At 43.3% G+C, this 23,086-nt stretch overlaps 1 protein-coding gene across 1 annotated transcript in view; it reads right to left on the minus strand.

Annotated features, from left to right (window-relative positions):
* Nucleotides 1–22,721, minus strand: part of LOC126199882 (odorant receptor 43a-like) — a 69,781-nt gene extending 47,060 nt beyond the window's left edge. Inside the window, exons 1-4 of the mRNA XM_049936665.1 lie at nt 22,713–22,721; nt 21,473–21,622; nt 15,750–16,201; nt 8,128–8,227 (exon numbers count right to left, since the gene is read on the minus strand). Of these exons, the coding sequence (XP_049792622.1) occupies nt 8,128–8,227; nt 15,750–16,201; nt 21,473–21,622; nt 22,713–22,721 (711 nt within the window). The remainder of the gene's footprint in view (nt 1–8,127; nt 8,228–15,749; nt 16,202–21,472; nt 21,623–22,712) is intronic.
* Nucleotides 22,722–23,086: the final 365 nt, after the last annotated feature.

A 23,086-nucleotide genomic window follows, 5' to 3' on the forward strand; every position in this document is an offset into this window, starting at 1 on the left:
CAACATCTACGGCATTCAGTGTTTGCAACAGTGTTTCACCGTTTGTCAGAGATAGGGTTGTCTCAGGAAGCAGGAAACAATGAAGGACTTACCCGGAATGTTCGGAAAACAGACCTTGAGGAACATGTAATTACACTGTGGAAGGCGACTGCCGTGTCAGTAGTAGGCAGCTGGTCCACCGCTACAGAGTAAGTCGGACGACCGTGTGAAACTTTCTCTATGAATATTGTTACTTTCCTTATTACTTACAGCCTATGCAGGGCTTACTAGCGACAGACGTTCCACATTGGGAGTAGTTTAAGCATTGGTTTCTTTACCAGGCCACCACGATTCCGGGATCTGTGTCATCAATCGTACTCACAGATGAAGCCACCTTTATACAGAGTGATGACTTCAGCTTTCGTAACAGTCATCTATGGAATAGTAAGCGGAACCCCATGGTATGGTGACAGCGAATCATCAGCATCGATGCAGCCAGAATGTGTGAGCGGGATAGTTGGCGACCGTATTTTGGGATCAGTCTTCCTTCCACGTCACATAAAAGGCCGGAAGTATGGGCGTCTCTTGTGGGTGACATTGCCTCCCCTTCTGGAAGAAGTGCCATTGGTGATTCGAAGGGTTATGTGGCTGCTACATGACGGTGCTCCAGCCCACTTCGCCGTTAACGTCCGGACGAATCTCAATCATGTCTTTCCTGGCCAATGGATCGGACGAGGTGGTCCAGTTGCATGGTCTGCTCGTTCACCGGATCTCAGCCAGTGCTATTTCTCGTTGTGAGACCACCTCAAAAGTAACGTGTATGCAGAGCCGATTCCAGATGTGCAGACACGAGAGCAGCGTATTCATGCCCCCTTTGACATAGTTCGAATGCAGCCTTGAGACAGAGACACGTGTGAGACAGAACATGCTACGGCACCTACACGCATGCACTGAGGCTTGTGGAAACCATTTTCATCACATACCGTAACTGTGGCTGCATGGTACAACGTATATTAGACCACAGTCTCTGTAACAATCTATGATTGAAGAAATTGTTTCTAGAATGGTAACCATGCATTTCCGGACATAAGTTCATTAGACATTTTTTGTTCCTTATCCTCTCATCGATCAATGCCTAGACTTTGTAGACGGTGTAAAAAATCACCCTGTAGAATAAAAAAACTAGATTATAAGCTTATAAATTGTCATCTCAAGAAAAGATAAATACATTATATTAAAATTTCATATGATTTTTATGTGTTTATTTTATAAATGTTTTATAGATGATTTATTACTGATTAATACTTAAAACTGACTGTCATAGATAAGCGGCTTTTCTTGCAGCGTCTAGGTTTAGCATAGTATAAAAAAATTATATTGGAAAGTAAGTTCATATTTCAAAATGATAATCTACAGGACCGTCAGTGACAAGCAATTGAAACATCATGGGCACCAGGTTTGAATGCTGCGACTGCCTAAATTTTGAATAAAAATGGCGGCATAAGAAGTCACGCTCGCTAAGGCAACGGCCTTGCCAAACAGAACGGAGAAAGTGACTGAGGTTCGGGGACCCTCTTTTCTCTGGGGTGGGAAACTGCCGCTAAGAGGCTGAAGAATCAACAATGATCAACGACATTAGTATGCGGAACGCAATGGAAATCACTGAATTACAGACACATTGTGTAGCCACACGTCATGTGGCTGTAGCGTAAAAAATGTCTTGATGATCCCTCCATTAGCAAAAGATTTAGGTCCAGTCCCGCATTCGTGTCTCCGGGAGGGGAGGTGGATCACATTCTACCAGCCGGAACATGGAATATCAAACATCTGAACGTAGTAGGAAAGCTAGAAAATCTGAAAAGGGAAATGCGACGACTCAATCTAAGCACAGCGAGACTCAGTGAAGTGAAATGGAAAGAAAATTATTTCTGGTGAGACAACTGTAGTGTAATATCATCAACAGCAAAAAATGGTAAAACGGGTGTAGCATTCGTTATGAGTACGAAAGTAGGACAGGGTGTGAGCTACTGAGAACATTTCCGTGCAATGATTATTCTCATGAGATTCGATAGCAAATGAACGCTGACAACCTTAGCTGAAGTATGTATGCCGTCGATGCAAGCGGAAGGTGAACGGATAGGGAAAATCTATGAGGAGATTGAACGGATAATTCATTATATGAGCCGGCCAATGTGACCGAGCGGTTCTAGGCGCTTCAATCCGGAACTGCGCGACCGCTACGGTCGCACGTTCGAATCCTGCCTCGGGCATGGACGTGTGTGATGTCCGTAGGTTAGTGAGGTTTAAGTAGTTCTAAGTTCTAGGGGACTGATGACCTCAGAAGTTAAGTCCCATAATGCTCAGAGCCAATTGAACCATTTTTCATTATTTGAAGGGAGATGAAAATCTACTAGTCATGGCGGACTGGAACGGATTAGGAGGAAGTCAATAGAAGAGAGTGTTATCGGAGAATACCGGCTAGGTTGTAAGAATAAGAGTGGACAGTGAGTAAAGGAGTTGGTTGTAGCGAAGAATCACAAGAGGCGGATGTATCCTGGAAAAGAGCAGGAGTCATGGGAACATCTAGCTGGATTGCATGATGGTCACACAAAGATTCCGAAATCAGATATTAGGTTGGAAGCTATGCCCCAGTGGCAGATACAGACTCAGATCATGATTTAGTAGTAAGGAATAGTAGACTGAGGTTTCAGGGAATCGTGTAGAAATTTCTGTGAGGGAAGAAATGGGTTACTGATGTAGTGAGGAGTAATGAGACATGTTTGAAGTTCCTAACGATGTGGATATTGCATAAGGCATATCAATATTGGCAGCTTTGTTGGAAAACAGCGCAAATCTCCAAAGAGGCCCGTCATAGGATCTCAACACTCAGTCATAGATATAATGAATTTAACGTCGAAGAAGTTTTGAGTAACAGATGAGGTTTAAATTGATCGATGAAAGAAGAAAGAACAGAAATGTTCAGAGAAAGACAAGAATACAGCAATATAAATGCGTTAAGAATGAAATGAACACGAAGTACGGAGTAGCTATGGCGAAATGGCTGCAGGAAAGATGTGAAGAAACCGAAAAGGAAATCGTCGTCAGGAGAACTGACTCAGCATGCAGAATAGTCAAGACAGTCTTCGGTGAAATGAAAACTGAGGGTGGTAACACTAAGACTGCATTGGGACTTCTATTGTTAAACGCAGAGGAGAAAACAGAGAGGCGGAAAGAGTACACTGGCTTCTACCAGGGGGATGACTCGTCTGATGACCTGGCAGAAGAAGAAACTGGAGACGATAAGGAAGACTTAGGTGATCCCGTATTAGAATTAGAATTTATAAATAGTCTGGAAAATTTCAGATCATATAAAGTAGAAGGGATATATGGCATTTCATCGTAGTTTCTAAAACCATTGGGGCAAGTAGTAACTGTCGTGTCCTAGCAAAGGATAGAAGGAAAACTGGGGGTTTGAATTCAGTTCGCAATTTATGGGTGGTGAGGAGCAAATGCAGAAAGGCAAATTCCGACTGAGGCATGCTGATGACTTGGATCAGTGCCAAACACGTCACAGGGCACCTACGAGAGGTGCTGATTTTGGGACTCGACAGTATGCTTGCAGCAGGAGGCTCATGGAATTCAGGGGTTTGATTAACACTATCTATTAGCGATCAGACTAATTACTACACTCAAGACTAATCCTTAACGTTAGAGAAAGCAAACAAGGCAAATGGTTGCACAAGAAAAGTCAGTTTCTGACTGCACGGAGATGAGCGCTAACAGAAGCAGTGGACACGAGCAGCATGTTAAGTACAAGCTTGAGAGCAGCACGCCAAGGGTGGCCTCGAGCGACGCAGAGTCGGCGCCCAGACGATCTGACTGAGAACTCTCTGAATACAATAAGATGGCTTTTAAAGAGTCGTGGCGGATCACACCAACTAATCCACCGGCACTTAACAAGCTTCGGCTGTCCTGGTGACTCGCTTTGCATCTCCAGCGCGCCTCTGGCCAGCCACATTTAGTTTCCTCCCCTTCTACTCGGTAGGCAGTTATGCTTCTGGACTTCACATTACTGAACTCCAAGTCTGGCAGCAACAGCATTCAACTGAGAGTTAAACATCACTGGCAATCTTATTACGGCCAGCAACAACAGTATTTACGTCACTCGGCCCTGATCTCAGTCCTTATGTGAGTGAGGACTGCTGTAGTAGCACACTATTCTGTGTAAACCCACTGACGTTGCAGTTCTTAGGAGTGAGTATGAAGCTTGCTGCCTCTGCTGAGACATTCCTTTTCGTGGTCGTCTTCTGCTCTGACGCCTTACAACAGTGTCTAGTCGGTGAATAGAGTTACAAATTAATTATCTGAAGTGAAACTTCTATCCTGGGACACGTGCCCAGAGCGTCTGCAGTTTGCAGGCCTCTAGTGTTACTATTTAGCTCCGATAACCTAAACGCTACCACTTTAGCCTGTTCTCTGCATTGTGTCACTGATTTCCTATTTTGGAGTATCCTATATGGCTCCCAACAGCCTTACGCGTAACAAAATACAAGTAATTACGTCGTCAATATATGAGATGACCATGTCTGCGACTGCCGGCGTGACATCAGGCATTCGGAAAAATAGCATCCATACCATTCCGAAGATAGCAAAGGCAGATACGGTAGGTACGATAACTAATGCACAGCCAGCTTAACATCTCATGCATCCAAGGTACTGACAACAATAGTATACATAATAATGGGAAAGACTACTTAACATCTGTTAGATGACTATCAGTTTGGGATTCAGTAAGTTAAAGACACCAGAGACGCAGTTCTGACTTTGCACTTGGCAATGGAAGCAAGACTGACGAAACAAAATCAAGATACGCTCAGAGGATCTGCCTATCTAGAAAACGCTTCCGACATTGTGAAACGGTGCAATATGTTCGGACTTCTGTGGAAAATTGGAGTAAGCTACAGGGAAAGAGAGGCGATTACAATATATACAATAACCTAGAGGCAACAATGGAATGGTAAGGCTGGAAGACCAATGAAGTTGTGCTCAGATTAGAAATGATGTAAGGTAGAGATGCAGTATTTCACCCACACTGTTCCACCTAAAAATCGAAGAACGAATGGTGAAAAAAATAGGGAAGGTCAAAAGTGGGATAAAAATACAGGACGGAAGGCTGTCAAAGGATACCAGTGATTAGATTCACTGATGACAGTGCTATTATCGTTAAAAATGAAGAAGAATTTCAGGTTCTGTTGAATGGAATGAACAGTCTGATGCTACGGAATATGGATGAAGAGTAAAACGGAAAAAGACAAAAGCATTGAGAAGTGGCAGACATTAAAATAGCGAGAAACTTAACATGAAACTTAGAGGCCACGAAGTACATGAAGCTCAGGAAATCTGCTACCTGCTACCTTGGAAGCAAAATAATCCATTACAGACTAATCAAGGACATAAAAACGACGGCTTACACGGATAAAATAATTAGAAACCTAGATAACAGCTATAGTGCTGTAAGAATTAATTCAGAGCTTTCTGAACTTTTCGGCAGCATGTTCAATCACATTTGCAAAATAGATCATAGGTTGTTGAACTTACTTCAGCCCATTTTAATCGTAAAATCAGGTTAGTATCTGACACAAAAAGCTGAAACAACTGTACCAGAGGATATTGTGTTAGGTCCCATACAAAAGATATACAGACCTGAGAAACCGTGGTTAAGATCATTTTGTTTGTAGACCATACTAGTGTAATCGTGACTGATGTTAAGGAATCTCTGTTTACAACAACTGACCAAATCCTCGAGTCTCTACATTCATGGTTTCTGTCAACAGGCAGACTCTTAACGTGAAAAATAAATAAATAAAATTAAATTAAAATAAATTCAATTTGTAAAAATGAATCTAAAACTGGTATTGAGCGGAGATGGGTTAGAAAGTGTACGACGCACAGAACTTTAAGAAATGTTTGTTGATGAATAGAAACTGTAAAAACGACGCAACTAATGTTACCCATGGCTACAGTTCTTCATATTTTGCTCTGAGAATCACTTTCAAAGTACGCGACCCAGCAGGCACTAGAATGGGTTACTTTGGTTACTTCCATTCCATCGTAGCTTATGGAATAATTTTTTACGGCAAAACTACACTCCTGGAAATGGAAAAAAGAACACATTGACACCGGTGCGTCAGACCCACCATACTTGCTCCGGACACTGCGAGAGGGCTGTACAAGCAATGATCACACGCACGGCACAGCGGACACACCAGGAACCGCGGTGTTGGCCGTCGAATGGCGCTAGCTGCGCAGCATTTGTGCACCGCCGCCGTCCGTGTCAGCCAGTTTGCCGTGGCATACGGAGCTCCATCGCAGTCTTTAACACAGGTAGCATGCCGCGACAGCGTGGACGTGAACCGTATGTGCAGTTGACGGACTTTGAGCGAGGGCGTATAGTGGGCATGCGGGAGGCCGGGTGGACGTACCGCCGAATTGCTCAACACGTGGGGCGTGAGGTCTCCACAGTACATCGATGTTGTCGCCAGTGGTCGGCGGAAGGTGCACGTGCCCGTCGACCTGGGACCGGACCGCAGCGACGCACGGATGCACGCCAAGACCGTAGGATCCTACGCAGTGCCGTAGGGGACCGCACCGCCACTTTCCAGCAAATTAGGGACACTGTTGCTCCTGGGGTATCGGCGAGGACCATTCGCAACCGTCTCCATGAAGCTGGGCTACGGTCCCGCACACCGTTAGGCCGTCTTCCGCTCACGCCCCAACATCGTGCAGCCCGCCTCCAGTGGTGTCGCGACAGGCGTGAATGGAGGGACGAATGGAGAAGTGTCGTCTTCAGCGATGAGAGTCGCTTCTGCCTTGGTGCCAATGATGGTCGTATGCGTGTTTGGCGCCGTGCAGGTGAGCGCCACAATCAGGACTGCATACGACCGAGTCACACAGGGCCAACACCCGGCATCATGGTGTGGGGAGCGATCTCCTACACTGGCCGTACACCACTGGTGATCGTCGAGGGGACACTGAATAGTGCACGGTACATCCAAACCATCGAACCCATCGTTCTACCATTCCTAGACCGGCAAGGGAACTTGCTGTTCCAACAGGACAATGCACGTCCGCATGTATCCCGTGCCACCCAACGTGCTCTAGAAGGTGTAAGTCAACTACCCTGGCCAGCAAGATCTCCGGATCTGTCCCCCATTGAGCATGTTTGGGACTGGATGAAGCGTCGTCTCACGCGGTCTGCACGTCCAGCACGAACGCTGGTCCAACTGAGGCGCCAGGTGGAAATGGCATGGCAAGCCGTTCCACAGGACTACATCCAGCATCTCTACGATCGTCTCCATGGGAGAATAGCAGCCTGCATTGCTGCGAAAGGTGGATATACACTGTACTAGTGCCGACATTGTGCATGCTCTGTTGTCTGTGTCTATGTGCCTGTGGTTCTGTCAGTGTGATCATGTGATGTATCTGACCCCAGGAATGTGTCAATAAAGTTTCCCCTTCCTGGGACAATGAATTCACGGTGTTCTTATTTCAATTTCCAGGAGTGTAGCTCCGTCTTGCATGAACCGCATCTTCTCGAAATCTGTGTCACTTTGGATAATGGGGATGAAATCATCTTCCAAAACATTAACGTACTTTTCGATACTCACCGTGCCATCAAGGAACATCGTATCGATTATTCCGTGACTGGACATTGCACATCAGAATGCACATCACACAGTTACCCGTTGTGGATGAAGAGACTTCTCGATCGTGAAACGCGGATTCTCAGTCCTCCAAATACGCCAATTTTGCTTATTGACGAACCCTTCCAAGTGAAAGTGGACTTCGTCGTTAAACCAAACCATTTAACGCATACCAGTTTCCATCATGCCCCGCTGCCAACCGTGCAGTTTGAACGTCCTAACGCAAACCGTTGAGAAGTTATGACAATTTTATTTCATGTAGTTCAGTAGTTGTCGCACCGTACGTATTTCAACAGATCTCAGTATAAAGTCTGTTATTCTTGATTATAAGATAGTTTTCGGGGTACGTCAGTAAATTAATGTTGCAGCCACAAAAATGTTTTAGACACTTCGCATACAACATCAGTCATGTCGTAATAGGACAAGAAACTACAGAATTACTCACCACAGCAGAAACAAATATACAGGAACACAAATCCGCCATGTTGACAAAAAGAAGGATGAAAATCGATACATTCATTATTCTCTGCAAGAGGGAGACGGATCTGTAATAAAATATAGAACACTGCCATTAATTATGAATTAAAATATGACAAGATTTCAGTTTTCTTGGAAGTAGCGCATATAACATTGTTCAAAAGTGCTAACTGAAACCGTGCTGGATAATAATAATTACAGTATGTATGACATAAACGTTATTTGAGTATTATTCAAAAAATTTAATCGGTTTTAAAAGATTGCGCGAGAAACGTCCAGAAATGGAAGTCTGCTTCTGCGATCGTAGTAATTTTATATGTGAAAATACCCTTTCTAGATATTTTGGGTAATGTCTCTTTTCTTATAATGTGACTGAGACTGTGTTTACTGGGACTCTGCTTCGCAAAAGTAAATTATCCGGCTTTCATTACTGCATGGAACTTATTAGTGGTATAGGGACTCTAAAAGCTCTCTCTTGAGGCAAACTAGGCATATATAGTGGTGTGAAAATTCAGGAATATGGACCAAAGTAATCGAGTATAAGGAAACTTGAGTGCACTGAATGGATGTACTATCGCGTTGTAATGCTGGATGTTGAATTAATTCGCATTTATTAATCACAAAGGGAATTATGGGAAGGAATAGGCGAGAAACTCACATGGGAATGCCATTTTGTAGCATCGGTACAAATATACCGTTATTTCACTCTTCAATTGCGAGGTACACAAGATAGTCAGAAACAGTCTGAAAAGCTTGTAAGTGTTAAGCAGGGTAGGTTGTGTTAAGAAAAAAAGTCCATATGTTGCGCAGTTTCCGAGTTAATTTGCACTGAAGTTAGCCAGTCAGTCAGCTGAACGCTCAAATTCAAGCGGCCCGCCAGATAAAATTAGTTTCAGTTGTTCTCATAACGTAGATGATAGCGCACGAAAGTGTTCAACCTTCAACTCGGGTTCGATCCTTACTACCGTCCAGTGTCTAATTTTTGTATTACTCTCTTGTTTGGTTTTCGAAAACGAAACGAAGAACACATTTGGCAGCACCATCTCTGGCGGGCTGCTTGAAAATGCTCTCGCAACGGCCTGATTAGCCAGCTTCAATGCTAATCAACTCGGAAACGGCGCAACGTACCAAATTTCTTACTCGACTATTAATCTCAGCGCAACATATCCTGCAACACCCTGACAAGCTTTTCAGACTGTTTCTGTTGTCAACATACAAACAAGTCGTGTCGTAGAACAGTAGCGCCAGCAAGCTATCTAACATTGACAGTAATCTGTGAAATTAAATAATCTGATTCGTAAACGAATAAATTGATATCGATTAAAGACTGAAATAAAGTGAGAAATTCTCAGGAAGGTCTTTTTACTTATGTTCACGATTTGCGTGTTACCATATTCTGAAGTATGAAAATTACCGATGTATATATTTTATTTAATGAAATGTCCTGGTGGTTAGTTTTTTTTTTTCACCAGGATATCACTCCCAGTTATAGAGAGATTTTATGGAATACGAGACAAATGCTTCCCAGGACAGTACTGTAAAAGCAGCACGTATGGATCGCTTTGAAATATCACACTTACGGGATTGGAAACGTCGTGGAGGAGAGACCACAAACTCCTAATACATTTAATTATTTGATAGAGAATGACGATTTACCGATGGGCTTAGCAACAAACGAGTGAGTAAGGTATTAAATAAATTGCTTAGCATATTCATATGGACTTTAAGTTTCATTAATGTGAAATGAAACAGAGGGTGGAAAATTCAGTGTGGTAGTGTATCAACATTTCTATCCTCAGGAAAGTAATTGGCGTTATCTGTAAATGTTATTTCTCCAGAGAATGTCTTTACAAATTCTCAGGTAGTGAATGGGCGTATAATTGTTAATAGGTAGTGATAATTTACAGAAAAGTAATAAATGTTTTACTGTAATTCGGGCACTTATGTAGACTAAATGTTGTTAGTTGTAGAGATCCATTTAAAAAGTTTTCTTGAATTAGTAAGTGTTTCGTGACTCGTTTGTGCTTTTATCAACTACGGAAATTATTTGCCTCGAAAATAGAATCCCAAGCGTTCGATGGTATCACGTCTTGAATGATTGAGTTAGCAAAAGGTGTAAGGAAAATTCAAAGAAAAGTTGGACTGTTAAGCAATTATTTGTTTAGTAATAGCGAAAGCTTTAGTTACATGATCAGTAAACCGCAGTAGGAGATGGCACACGGAAGATGTTGTCATCATGTAGAGATTTCTCCTCAAACGTTTGGGAGCCCGTGAGCCAATGCGATTTAAGAACAATCATTTCTTGCTTAAAATGTATCTTTCATAATACCACGAAGGTAGAATCAGAAATGCTCTGACGTATCAACCATCATTCTTGACGTGCACCACCTACGATTGTACCGTGAAAGGGGAGGAAATTATTTTCAGATACATAATTCTTCCTCCGCCATGCCGCTGTGTGCGAATGTACAGGTTTAGATTACTAGATGCTGGTAGTTACTGGCAAAAAAAGCTGTACATGTGATTATTTCAGCATGAAAGCAATTGTAGCTGCTTGATGACAAGCATAACCACGCATCGTTGTATGAGCTCCACGAGACATAGAAAACGTTGGGGAAAGAATCTGGTCCGTGACTGCACAGTCATCGCTTTGCACTCTAGGAGATCGTTGCGTGAGCTCCACGAGACATAGGAAACGTTGGGGAACGAGTCTGGTCCGTGACTGCACAGTCATCGCTCTGCACTCTAGGAGATCGTTGCGTGAGCTCCACGAGACATACGAAACGTTGGGGAACGAGTCTGGTTCGTGACTGCACAGTCATCGCTCTGCAGTCTAGGAGATCGTTGCGTGAGCTCCACGAGACATAGGAAACGATGGGGAACGAGTCTGGTCCGTGACTGCACAGTCATCGCTCTGCAGTCTAGGAGATCGTTGCGTGAGCTCCACGAGACATAGGAAACATTGGGGAACGAGTCTGGTCCGTGACTGCACAGTAATCGCTCTGCACTCTAGGAGATCGTTGCGTGAGCTCAACGAGACATAGGAAACGTTGGGGAGCGAGTCTGGTCCGTGACTGCACAGTCATCGCTCAGCACTCTAGGAGATCGTTCCGTGAGCTCCGCGAGACATAGGAAACGTTGGGAAACGAGTCTGGTCCGTGACTGCTCAGTCATCGCTCTGCACTCTAGGAGATCGTTGCGTGAGCTCCACGAGACATAGGAAACGTTGGGGAACGAGTCTGGTCCGTGACTGCACAGTCATCGCTCTGCACTCTAGGAGATCGTTGCGTGAGCTCCACGAGACATAGGAAACTTTGGGGAACGATTCTGGTCCGTGACTGCACAGTCATCGCTCTGCACTCTAGGAGATGGTGGCAGACGGACTCCTCGATGTCGTCCTCTCGATGTCGTCTTGGATATGGTCACTGGAACTTTGAAAAGCTGACGTGGGAGGCCACCCGAGCAGCGACATGCCTGGATGTACAAATACGTACCTTGTAAATTTAGTCTTGGCAACTTTTTAGTTTCATTCCAACTTCGGAAGCAAAGATACACAAGTAGTGTCAGTGGTGGTGATGATGCTAGAGTGCGGGAGGGAGAGACTCCAGTAAATCGTAACACGGAGGTGATTCGGTATGTTATAGGTGGAACCAAGACTGTTACTAGTCAGCATTAAATGTTCTATTATGGTCAATGTACCAGTTGCTGCAATCCATGATAGCCGACTGAAGCCCCAATTGTCAACATGTTCCCCGCGGAAGCTGCGTTTCTCACTGAATCGAGAGGTGTGGGTACTCACGGCGCACCCTCGTCTGGGAGTATAACGGAGAGTGGTATTCATAGGGCGGCCAAAATCTGGTCATATGGGCTGAAACGGTATGTTTGTCCACTTTTGTACTCGCCTATCACACTGAGGACCAATAGAATATCTTACGTCATAGCAGTCACAGATCACTCGGAAATATTACACAGCTGCGCTGAGAGTCGATGCTGCCAACGCCACTCTGACACACAGCACCCCGTACAAGCTATTAATTCAGTTTCATTGCATGACGCTCAGTTTAGCAGCTTATCACTCTTATCTCTTGGAGTGTCGATGAGTATCTATATTGGTTAAGATTGACCCGAGTTGCCTATACACAGTCGCTTTATAGGATCTAATACAGGAACTGTAGTCTCAGAAGATAAATGAAAACGAGAAGACAGTGATAAATGATCTAGTCAACCACTTTCCATCTTGCAAGACCATCAAGAGATTATTTTGTCTGATTTCGGGCATAAAACCAGAACCTAAATTCGTTGAAACGATATTCACAATTTCACACTTTTCATTTACAACTATGAAGTTCTTCTTCCAAGCAGGGACGGAAGAATTAGTTAACAACCTCTTTCGACACACAACTGGAACACAAACTCTGCATGGACGCAACCCTCTCCAAAATTTTGTGATACTCTTTGAAACAAAACACAATAAAACAACCATTTGATCGTTGAGATAAAGTTTAATGTTTGTCCTCCAGCAGGCAACAGTAATGCGCTCTGATTAACACAGTCTTATTTAAAAGTATTAAACCACCCAACAAAATTTTCGTTCCATATTGTTTTTTTTTTTTATTGTGACCATAGATGGCTCGAAACGTTAGTTCTGTAATGTGAATGTATTCATTTCAGTTTATACCACATCATTTGAATGAACTGATTCTTTTTGGTATCATCACAGATATTGTGTTGCAAGAATTTTGTGCTTATTCCTATACAGGGCATCGATAGCTATAGTTCCAGTTTCAAAGGGAGAGAACCACTGCTCAGAATGACGTCAAATTTGAACAGCATATTACTGACGAAAGGGTAAAAGTCACAGAACAAAAAAATTGAACAAAAATTTCACATCAGTAGATGGCGCTTTAAGCGTCATAACGTGCACAGCAATAGACGCGCGGCGCATGGACGCTCCTCAGTTTGCGTCCGAGACGCCCAACGTGACTGTCTCCATGAAGGATAGTGCGCTGCTGGTAAAACTCTTTTACAAGAACGTTGACTGTGCGCCAGTAGCCCATCACAAATGCTGCACACTCGAGGGTATTGAAAAAAAAAGAAACATTGGTTGTACGTCTACTTTGGGTCTGGAGAAATTCGAAAAGAGAGCTTCTTTGGAAGTGCAATGTGGCAGAGAGAGAAAAGTAGTTGATCCGACGTCTGTCGAAAATGGGGCCACAGCGTTACTGGAGGGGTCAAGTGGTGGGGTGCAAACATATGAGGTGCGACAATAAAGTAATGAGACTGATGTGAAAAAAATGTTGCTTACCGTTTTAGTTAAGTTTAGTGTTGTCTCCAAAGTAGTTCCCATCTGATTGCACACACTTTTCCCAGCGCTTCTGCCACTGATGGTATTATTTCTGGAACTCATCTTCCGTAATATCCTCCAAGACCCTCATCACAGCTTTTTGGACATCTTGTGTTGTTTGAAAATGGTGTCCCTTGACCGCCGTTTTGACTCTTGGAAATAGAAAAAAGTCGCACGAAGCGATATCTGGTCAGTAAGGTGGCTGTGGTAGTATTGAAATTTGTTTTGAGGTTAAAAACTGCTGTACTGACAGAGCAGTATGGAATGGCGCATTATCGTGTTGCAGAATCCAATTATCAGCAATGTTGGCGCAGACATGAAGAACTCTTTTACGAAGTCCTTCTTTGTAGTAATGGTTAATTGTTTGTCCAAGATCAGATCGTATGAGTTCTAGCACCCTGGCCAAGTTGACATCTGTCCTTGAGGTTGATGGTCGTCCACTGCGGTCGTCATCTTCAACATTCGTTCTGCCTTCACTAAACATCTTATGCCAACGAAAAACTTGAGCTCTTAACATAACCTCATCTCCAAAAGCCTTCTGAAGCTTATCGTAAGTTGTCGTCGCGTTTTCACCCAATTTAAAGCAAAAAGAAATGGCATACCGTTGCCCAATATTATGCGGTTTCATTTCCGTGACGAGAGCCACAAACACGTCTTAACTTATTACAGCACAACTCACGACTGAACAGTTGCATCAATGTGCCGCTTGGACAAGAAGCAGCTAGACCAAGGTCAAAGATATAGTGCCTACGCAATCCTGCAGGGTTGCCACATCTTGCAAAGAAAATCAGGCTCATTACTTTATTGTCACACCTCGTACTGTGCATGCGAAACCGCCCGAACACTGGACATGGGGGTGCGAGCACGATACATAAAATCCAGCGAAACATCCTACATTGCTATCCACACAAAATCATTCATGTACTTGTTGACATGCCAACAAGACAAACGTCCGCTCTGGTATTTCTTGCTCGCATGGTAGTGGACAATGAATGGCCATGGGACATTATGTGGACAGACTAAACCCATTTCCAGGCACATGTCAATATGTAGAATTGCAGACTGTGGGCAATGGAAAACCCGCACGCACGTCAACAGGCACTATGTTATTCTCCAATGTTGACTGAGTCGCGCTGGTTGACGGCATCGTTTATCGTAGCGCTTGTTACTTGTTACCTATTCCATCACTGGTAAAGACTATGGGAGTCTTTCTCGCACAAATGTTATTCCAATCCTTCAACTTTTTGGATGTGTAGGTGGGATCATTTTTATGCAACATGGCGCTCCTCCGCTCATTGCACAGCCAGTGAAGCGGCGGCTGCAGAAGCATTTCGAAAGTGGTAGAATTATCAGTCGTCGTTTTCCTACAGCCTGCCAATCCAGATAACCTGATATTAATCCGCGTGACTTCCGGCTGAGGGATTATCCGAAAGACGTTGTGTTCAATGCGCCTGTTAAGAACATATCTGAAATGAAGGTACACATTTTGCAGTGCATTCTGAACGTAACCTCCGAGACACTCCTGTCTGTTGTGGAATATGCTGTTTGCGAATTATAACTTGTAGCTGAAACCGGTGGACAGCATATCGAATATGTCTTGTGCCGGTCTCACGACATTTAAAAACCGCTGTCTGTCTGCTTTTTATGCGGATTTTGCCCCAGGACAATTAAAAAGCGAATTTTCCCATCCGATGTGGCACGATCTTGCCGTGATGGATGGGCTTACCTAGCTAACGGTGCACAACTGTTGACTACCGAACTTGTGCAGTCATGTATATTGAAGAGTACGGATGATATAATGCGCAACTCTAAATATAGCCATGGTACTGTGTTTCATCTGTCTTTCACAGCTGCCCCATTTACGTTAAGACGCACACAGTGCCATCAGTTAGTAAGATTTTCGTTAGTATTTTTTTTTTCCATGACGTTTCCCCCAGTGTCAATAATACGCTGTTGAAATCTGACTTCACCCTGAGCAATTCTACTGGGTTTTGAAACTGTAACTTTAATTACCAACACTCTGTAGTTTCTCTACTGTGTTGCAGCAGTACTAGTACAGTCTTAGTATTCGGAGCACAATCTACGTTATTAATAATAATGAAGGTTTCCTAAAAATACCTTATATCATACCTTCTAGCAGATGTATAGGTTGTGACAACATTAAAAGTAAACTGAAAGCTAGATTTGTGCGATGAAGTATATCGAATGCAGTGCATGTCATTATCCCTGGAACTGTTATTGCTTACCTGAGAATTACGTAATGATGCTGAATATTCTTCACCATTTGCAGGTACATTTCGTCTGGGGTGCACTCTGATGACACGAACACAGTTGGTTCTTCGTGTTTAGCTACAATCCCAAGATTGCTCTCTTGATATTCCATTCCTTGAAGCTTAATACGAAGCTTCTGGATGGCTGTAATGTTTTCGTTCAAAACTTCTAGCTCAGCTGCCACCACCAGCATTATGTGGATGAAAAAGGCGTCAACACAAGTCGCAGACTGAGTCACTACTAGTTGACAGAAAGCTTGACTGATATAGAGTATTTCGTATGTGGGTGATAAGTACATATTTCCAGGAAACCAAAAGGGCACTGGGAGCTGGCGAGCAGATTCAAGTGAGTCCTCATCTGAGGTGAGGAATGCGCGCGCCAGTAGAGGCGTGGAGAACCACGCGGCGAGGCCCTGCAGCAGCGCCACCTGCGGAAAAACAAGTGTCTTACGTCTCTGGCTGAACTACACTGTAGCCTGGCGTTAATAGTCTGGACGCAAGAATAACATCATCCTGGGACGAATACAGGCTCTTTCAAACAGATTCATCCGATTTGACAAGACAAAGGCGCCTATTTTAAAGGACGTAAAAGAGTGGGATGGATTTAACAGACCACTGGAATTAGAAATGTACTTTCAAAATAAGGAATTGACAGTATTAGTTTGGCGCCTAATATCGTAATGTTTTCATTTTGCATGTTTGCTATGGGTTTATTTATCGATTGTCATTTTTTATTTGTGTTTCACTGTTGTATGTGAGTTTACATGTTGTCACTTGGACGCCAGAAAACTGAGTTTCAAGTAGGGAAATCGGAACGTTTACGACATGTTCTTCTGTCTGAATTCAGTAGAGGGGAGACAGTAGCGGAGACTGCTAGAAACATTTGCGCTATGTATGAGGATTATGCCACTGCACCGAGCACAGCAAGAAAACGGTTTTCTCGCTTTAAGGAGGACCATTTAGACATTAGTGACTCCACACGTTGAGGAAGTCCGTCGGAGCTAGATGGAGATAGTTTAAACGCATTAATCAACAATTATCCATGCCATTGTTCTCGAGAACTGGCTAACGTGATGAACTGTGATCATTCCACCGTCGTGCGATATTTACGGACAGTGGTGAAGGTTCAAGAATCGGGTGTGTACGGGTACCGCATGCTGTAAGCCAAAATCACAAAAATCAGTGGCTGGCCACTTATGCACATCTGCTTGCTTATCATCAATTGGCTCGTGAACGACACTGAGCGTTTCTATCCTGCAACTTTACTGGTGCCGAGAAATGGAGTCTCTATCTAAACATAAGGAAAAGAAAGGAGTGGTTGAGCCCAAACATAGCAAATCCCCGTACAAAGAGATGCGCGGATCGGCAGAAGATACAGTTATGCGTCTGGTGAAGCAGCGACGGTGTGGCTTACTACGAATTGCTTCTCCAAGGTGTAGCCATCACTGCTGAAATTTATGCTCACGAACTGAAACGCCATGCAGACGCGATCCAAGAACAATGACTAGAAAGACTTTGTGAAGTGCTGTTACTGCAGGATACGGCCAGCTCGCATTCTGCTAGTCTGATAAAAAACATTATGCAGGAGTTCGGCTGGGAAATCATTCCTCACCGACCTTATTCACCTGCTCATGCGCCCTCAGATCTTCACCTTTATACACAGGGCTCGACGAGTTATTCGCCTCAAAATCACGTGGCTTCTACAGTCTCGAAATCTAAAAGTTACCTTTTCGTTGATAGCTATTGTAAATAGTGAAGGACAATCAATTATTGATGCCTGAGGTCTCTGCACGTTACGCGTAGCTGATGTGCTTATTAAACTTATGGAAAATCACAATGAACTTCTGCACAAGTCTAACACAAGAGGATATCTTTTACATTCACGTAAATATGTTTAGGATCGAAATTTTCACTTACGTCTCAACAATGCCGTGTCCCCTAAACAGGGTGCATTGCAAAACGATAAACGTCAAGGACAGTAAAACCCGTCACATACTTTTGCGATCGCGTTTGGAATATTGTCCGCTACTCCTGCTTTCAAGCGTCGCAGTTTTCCCAAAGCCTTTGGAAGGAAACGGTGTCTTCTACAGAAACCCACAAAAATATTAGATACTGTGAGATCATGCAACCTTGGAGGCTAATGGTACAGAGTGTGGGCCCTAGGCTCCCCACGGCAGATACTTCGCTGAGGTATCTCATTGTCAAGAAATGCTCTTACAAGCAGCTGCCATTTCCCTGATGCTCCGCCTCGTTGAGAGGTTGTTCAACAACGTGAATCATGTAGGCGAGCGGGCGAGCAAGCTGCACCAAGGTGACACCCACCAGCAATCATATGAAACGGGAACTTACAACGTGTACCAAGGTAAACTTTTAGTTTCGATGCACAAGTTAAAATTCACCAGGAAATTCGACCATTACTCATGTGGAAGATTTAATGTTTTGAAATATCACGTTTCTCATTTCCCTTGATTGTTATTTGGACATATGTAAACAGTTTACATTTGAGAGGAGAGACCCACTCCAGCCTCAATCAGCATCGAAATAATTCGACGGTTAAAGATAAAAATTTGTGGTGGACTGCAATCATTCCACCATCATGCGACATTTACGTGCAATGGAGAAGGTTCAAAAATCGGATGTACGGGTACCGCATGCCGTAAGGTAAAATCACAAAAATCACTCGAACCCTGAACTCTCGCTTAACAGAGTAGTTCCCATTCGACCTAAATTCTCAGCTTTTCACACGTTAGTAACGTCCACAGTCCACTCACTTACTTGATCGCCGCGAGTCCTGTGTTCCCACATGAGTCTCGGACCCTGTAGTGCATCCACAACGAATTTATCTAGGCAGTCATGCCTACAGATGTATACATGTGTGGTGTCCTCTGTGCGGAGATGTCTGACAGAACATACACCACACTTATATACAGTGTAAATGATCTATGTTTTCTTTTATGGTGTCTTGTATTGTAAAATTTCTGCAAGTCTTCTGAGCAGCTATTGTATATGTGAGCTTTGAGCTACATTGTTGATGTACATTCATGTCACTATTAGCAGACATGCAGTGAGCGGTAAATAACGTTGGCCACTAAGTATATGTATTTGCTTAGGGTCGCCAGAGCTTACGTGTCTAATGTCACTAAAACACTCGTAGTTTAATGCAAAAAATCGTCTGATAAACAGAACAGTTCAAACAAGACTAAAGTTACTGACTGACTAAATTAATGCTCTTGGGCCAGTTTAATCCGAGTTTAGCGAAATTGTTCCACATAAGCACATCTATAATTAAGAAAGTAATATCTACACATGACCCAGAGCAATATACTACAAAGTAAGGGGGACTATCAATCATGAACACTGAAAAACATATGTATGAGAGGTTGGTTGGGTTGCCAAAGTACACAAGTAACAAGTGAGACAGGACTGACCATTCTCTCAATATTTCATCCTCGACGATATCTAACTGCCTTTGGGTGTATATGATTGACCTGTTTGCGCTAGATATATGTATGATATCCTCATGAACATCACAAAGTCAGCTCGGTCGAGGCTAAGTATTCGAATCCCTAGCCAGGTTTAAAATAACACAACCTAATCAAATTTAGAAGCAACTGACCGAATCCCTCCCCCAATTGCACTACTTCCCTGTTGGCATGGGCTGCCAACGGTCTCACCATATTTGACGAGTCACAGCGTTGAGTTCTGCATACGGCGGAGTCTTCTGGCAGCCACTAGTCATCAGTTGCTATCTGATGTGCTGATTCTCAGAAACGTAAGTCCGGCCTCCAAGGTCAGAACATCTGCTTTCTCACGTCTTAAAGCCATGAGTGTTTGCTTCTATGTGTCCACCAAAAGTGTGTCCGAAAATTTTTTTTTTCTCTCCCGCCCTTGCACATAGTCTGCACAAAAAACTACTCCATCAGGGAAAAGACCAACACTGACCAGTGAGATAATTTTTTAAAACGCTGGTCCAGTGCTCCACCTAGCAAATGTTATACAAGTTATCGAGTTGACTGCCTTCTGGCGTATACAGTTCTGAGAAAACCGAGCTCCAAACTCCTAATCCTCAGATATCTTCTTTACGTCACAAATTGAGCTGTTTTTTCCCACCTGGTGACAGAGAGAAACTCTCTGAGAAACTGCCCACTATCACAGTTCTACAAGTGGAGAAGAAAAGACTTGTAACAACTAACAGCTGCTGGCAACCCCGTGAGAAGGCGGAGATGAATGTCTCCTAACCAACCTGCTGCATTCCAGTTTTCTATGAAAAACTAAATTTGTGCAGCGAGACCGATTTGCAGAAATAATTTATTCTGCACTGGCAAGACACATGACAGGATTCATAACAGTGGTTATTTCAAACAGACCCCGTGACCACCACACATGGCTCTGACCTGTGCAGTCTGAACTGCTCATGCCCCACCAGTCCTGAGCTGGACATTGCAGTGCCCCACAAACTACTACCTGACATCGTCCAGGTTATTGCCTCTTGTCCAAGCGGCCTAGTCGTTAAGGTGCTTATTCACAGACCGAGCAGTTGGCCAAATTCGACTGCTGAGCTGGTCTGTCCCGAAATATTCGCCTTTGTGGTGTACAGATTTATAGTGGTTGTGTCCAGTGTCTGGGTGCGTCGACTGCATCGGCGCACCCTTGATTTCTAGTCCCATCCTCTACTTGCCATCCCACACTCCGTCCCTTCACCTTTTTTTTTTGGCAAGGTGAAAACTGCCACGTGAGTGGGTGCACGTAGGGTTTGCCATGCAGGCGCAGTGTGTCCCTGCACGGTCAGACGAGTCAGCTAATCGCTCAGCAGGAAGTTCATCCGAGCACTGTCGGGCTCGTATACCACATTAAATACAAGACATGGAATTAACTACGGAGATAGAGGGAAATTTAATCATGAATTAGCGGCTAAATCTTTATAATCACTGATATCATCCATATTATCAGCACCGAATATTTATCACCTAGATGAAACGTGATATCGATTTCGATCAAATGAAGCAATAGCATGTGAGATGTGGGAGTCCGCCACTTGACTGACGAATCGTAGCATGTGGTTATATCTCCTGAAGTGATAATGCTCCATGTAGCATGATTATGAATTTGCAAGATGGGGTTGATGAGAATAATAAGATGCCCTCCGAAGTCTTCACAAAGCCTGTGTTTGAATATGAGTAAAAGAAAAAAAAGAATCTATTACGATACTGAGGTCTTCCAAGAAGCCGAAAATGCTGCCCGATTAAACGCCATAGGATAACGCGCATCGTCACATTACTAATGTCACTTGGGAAATGATCAGGACATTTGGAGGGGTAACGCTTCCACATCCTACCTACAATAGCAACTTAGCACCCTCGACGGTCATCGTGTCACTTTTTTTTTTTTTTTTTTTTTTTTTTTTTTTTTTTTAGAGACAGATGCGGAGCGAAAGCTAGGAGCTTGTTTGGCCATCACTGTGTCAGTGTATTTCGGAAGCTGGAACAGAGTTTTATCTTAATGGTATTTTAAAACCTGCAGAACGATAGAGCAATGAGTAAAAATAAATGAAGACCAAGCTGAAAAGTGATAGAAATTATGTAGATTAAGATATACTTGGTCTGTCCAAAAAATAAAGACGAACATTTTTAAAAATTATTGCTCATTACTTTCATCATGGCCCTCGCATCTGTGTTTTTCCACTGAACGTCGGTTAGTACCTGCATGAATATATACAGGCGGTGTGCCAGCTTCTGGTTTCGGAGTCGGATGCTCTGACTGTTTTCTCCATTCCCGTAGTTTCCCCTTGCGTCAGACAGCAGCTGCAACAGCTCTCGCAAGGCACCACCTTTGTAGATGAAGAAAGCGACCTAAAAAAGACAGCATCACTCATCACACTCATCACAATATAACTTACTTGTAGTCGAAGAGTTCAAGGATTAATAACTATACTCAGTCTGACAAGAAAATGCTAACTATCAGGTTGCAATACACATTACTTGTACTTTTACCAAAGCATGCAATTGCGACTCAGGAAAATGATAGAACAACTGTGCTGGTGAATAAAATTGGGGAATTACAACTTATAAGGAATCTTTCTGGTGAGAAAGTTGTGCCTGTAGGAGAATCAATCAATATGACTACAGGAAAACGTCGTCCTATTTTCACAGATGCTAGAACGATAGCACGTAACTGAATGATATTCGAGCTTCATGCAACTGCTGTGTTTCGTTGGTAAAAAATTAATAAAATGTCAACATTGTACTTCTAAATTATTTGTTTATCTATGAGAACTTACACATGACTGCACGAATTGTTGAGTGAAGTAATGAAGTGCCTGAGGTTTAGAGTTCGTGCATAAATTTTCATAATTTGGCAACCCTACTGTCTAGAGACCAACCAAACGCATTTGTCGAATGTACCCAGAAAATCGTGTCGCAGAAATAAAAAAAAAAACATAGGCAGACAGAAATATGCGGTGAAAAATAATGTTAAAAACTCAAAGTATTTTACTGTTTAGCAAGAACTGAGGTTACTGGCTGCTCCTTTAATATTTCATCTGCTTAATAATAATTATTATTATGTGTAACTGTGCAAGAACGTAAAGCAAACCAGAGCTGCAACTCACGTTATGAATCGCGTAAGCCTCCGATAAAATCTCGGAAATAAAATCAAATTTCATTCAGCGTAAGTATTTAAATTAGAGTTCCCCATTAGCTAAACGGTGAAAAATCACAAGTTCAGATCACTCCAGAGACTTGACTAGTTCGCCTACAGCTAATTATTCTGAGTTCACAGGCTAAAATATTTCAAAGTATTCGCTACCGAGATACGAGAATTCCACAAGTCCCCGTTTGAACACTTGGAAAATTTCAGATACTATCGAGACAAGAGCTACACTTGGGTCATACACAAGCATTTCCTCCTCTAGTTCTCAAACCGCAATGATTCCGAACTCACCACGACCATGATACCTAGCGGCTATTAAAGCTCTCGGAGAGCTGCAAGGCAAGATTCAAATGGTTCAAATGGCTCCAAGCACTATGGGACGTTACATCTGAGGTCATCAATCCCCCAGACTTAGAACTACTTAAACCTAACTAACCTAAGGTCATCACACACATCCACGCCCGAGGCAGGATTCGAACCTGCGACCGTAGCAGCAGCACTGTTCCGGACTGAAGCGCCTAGAAACGCTCGGCCACAGCGGCCGTCTCATTGCAAGGTCACACACTTTTAAATGTGTCTTCTTGTCAGAGAAAGTAGTCTAGTTAGCTGACACTTAAACATGCAAAAAGTTTTAAAGATTAACGTAAATATTTAGTCACATCAAG

Source organism: Schistocerca nitens, chromosome 1 (genome assembly GCF_023898315.1).
Source record: "Schistocerca nitens isolate TAMUIC-IGC-003100 chromosome 1, iqSchNite1.1, whole genome shotgun sequence".
NCBI lineage: Eukaryota > Metazoa > Arthropoda > Insecta > Orthoptera > Acrididae > Schistocerca > Schistocerca nitens.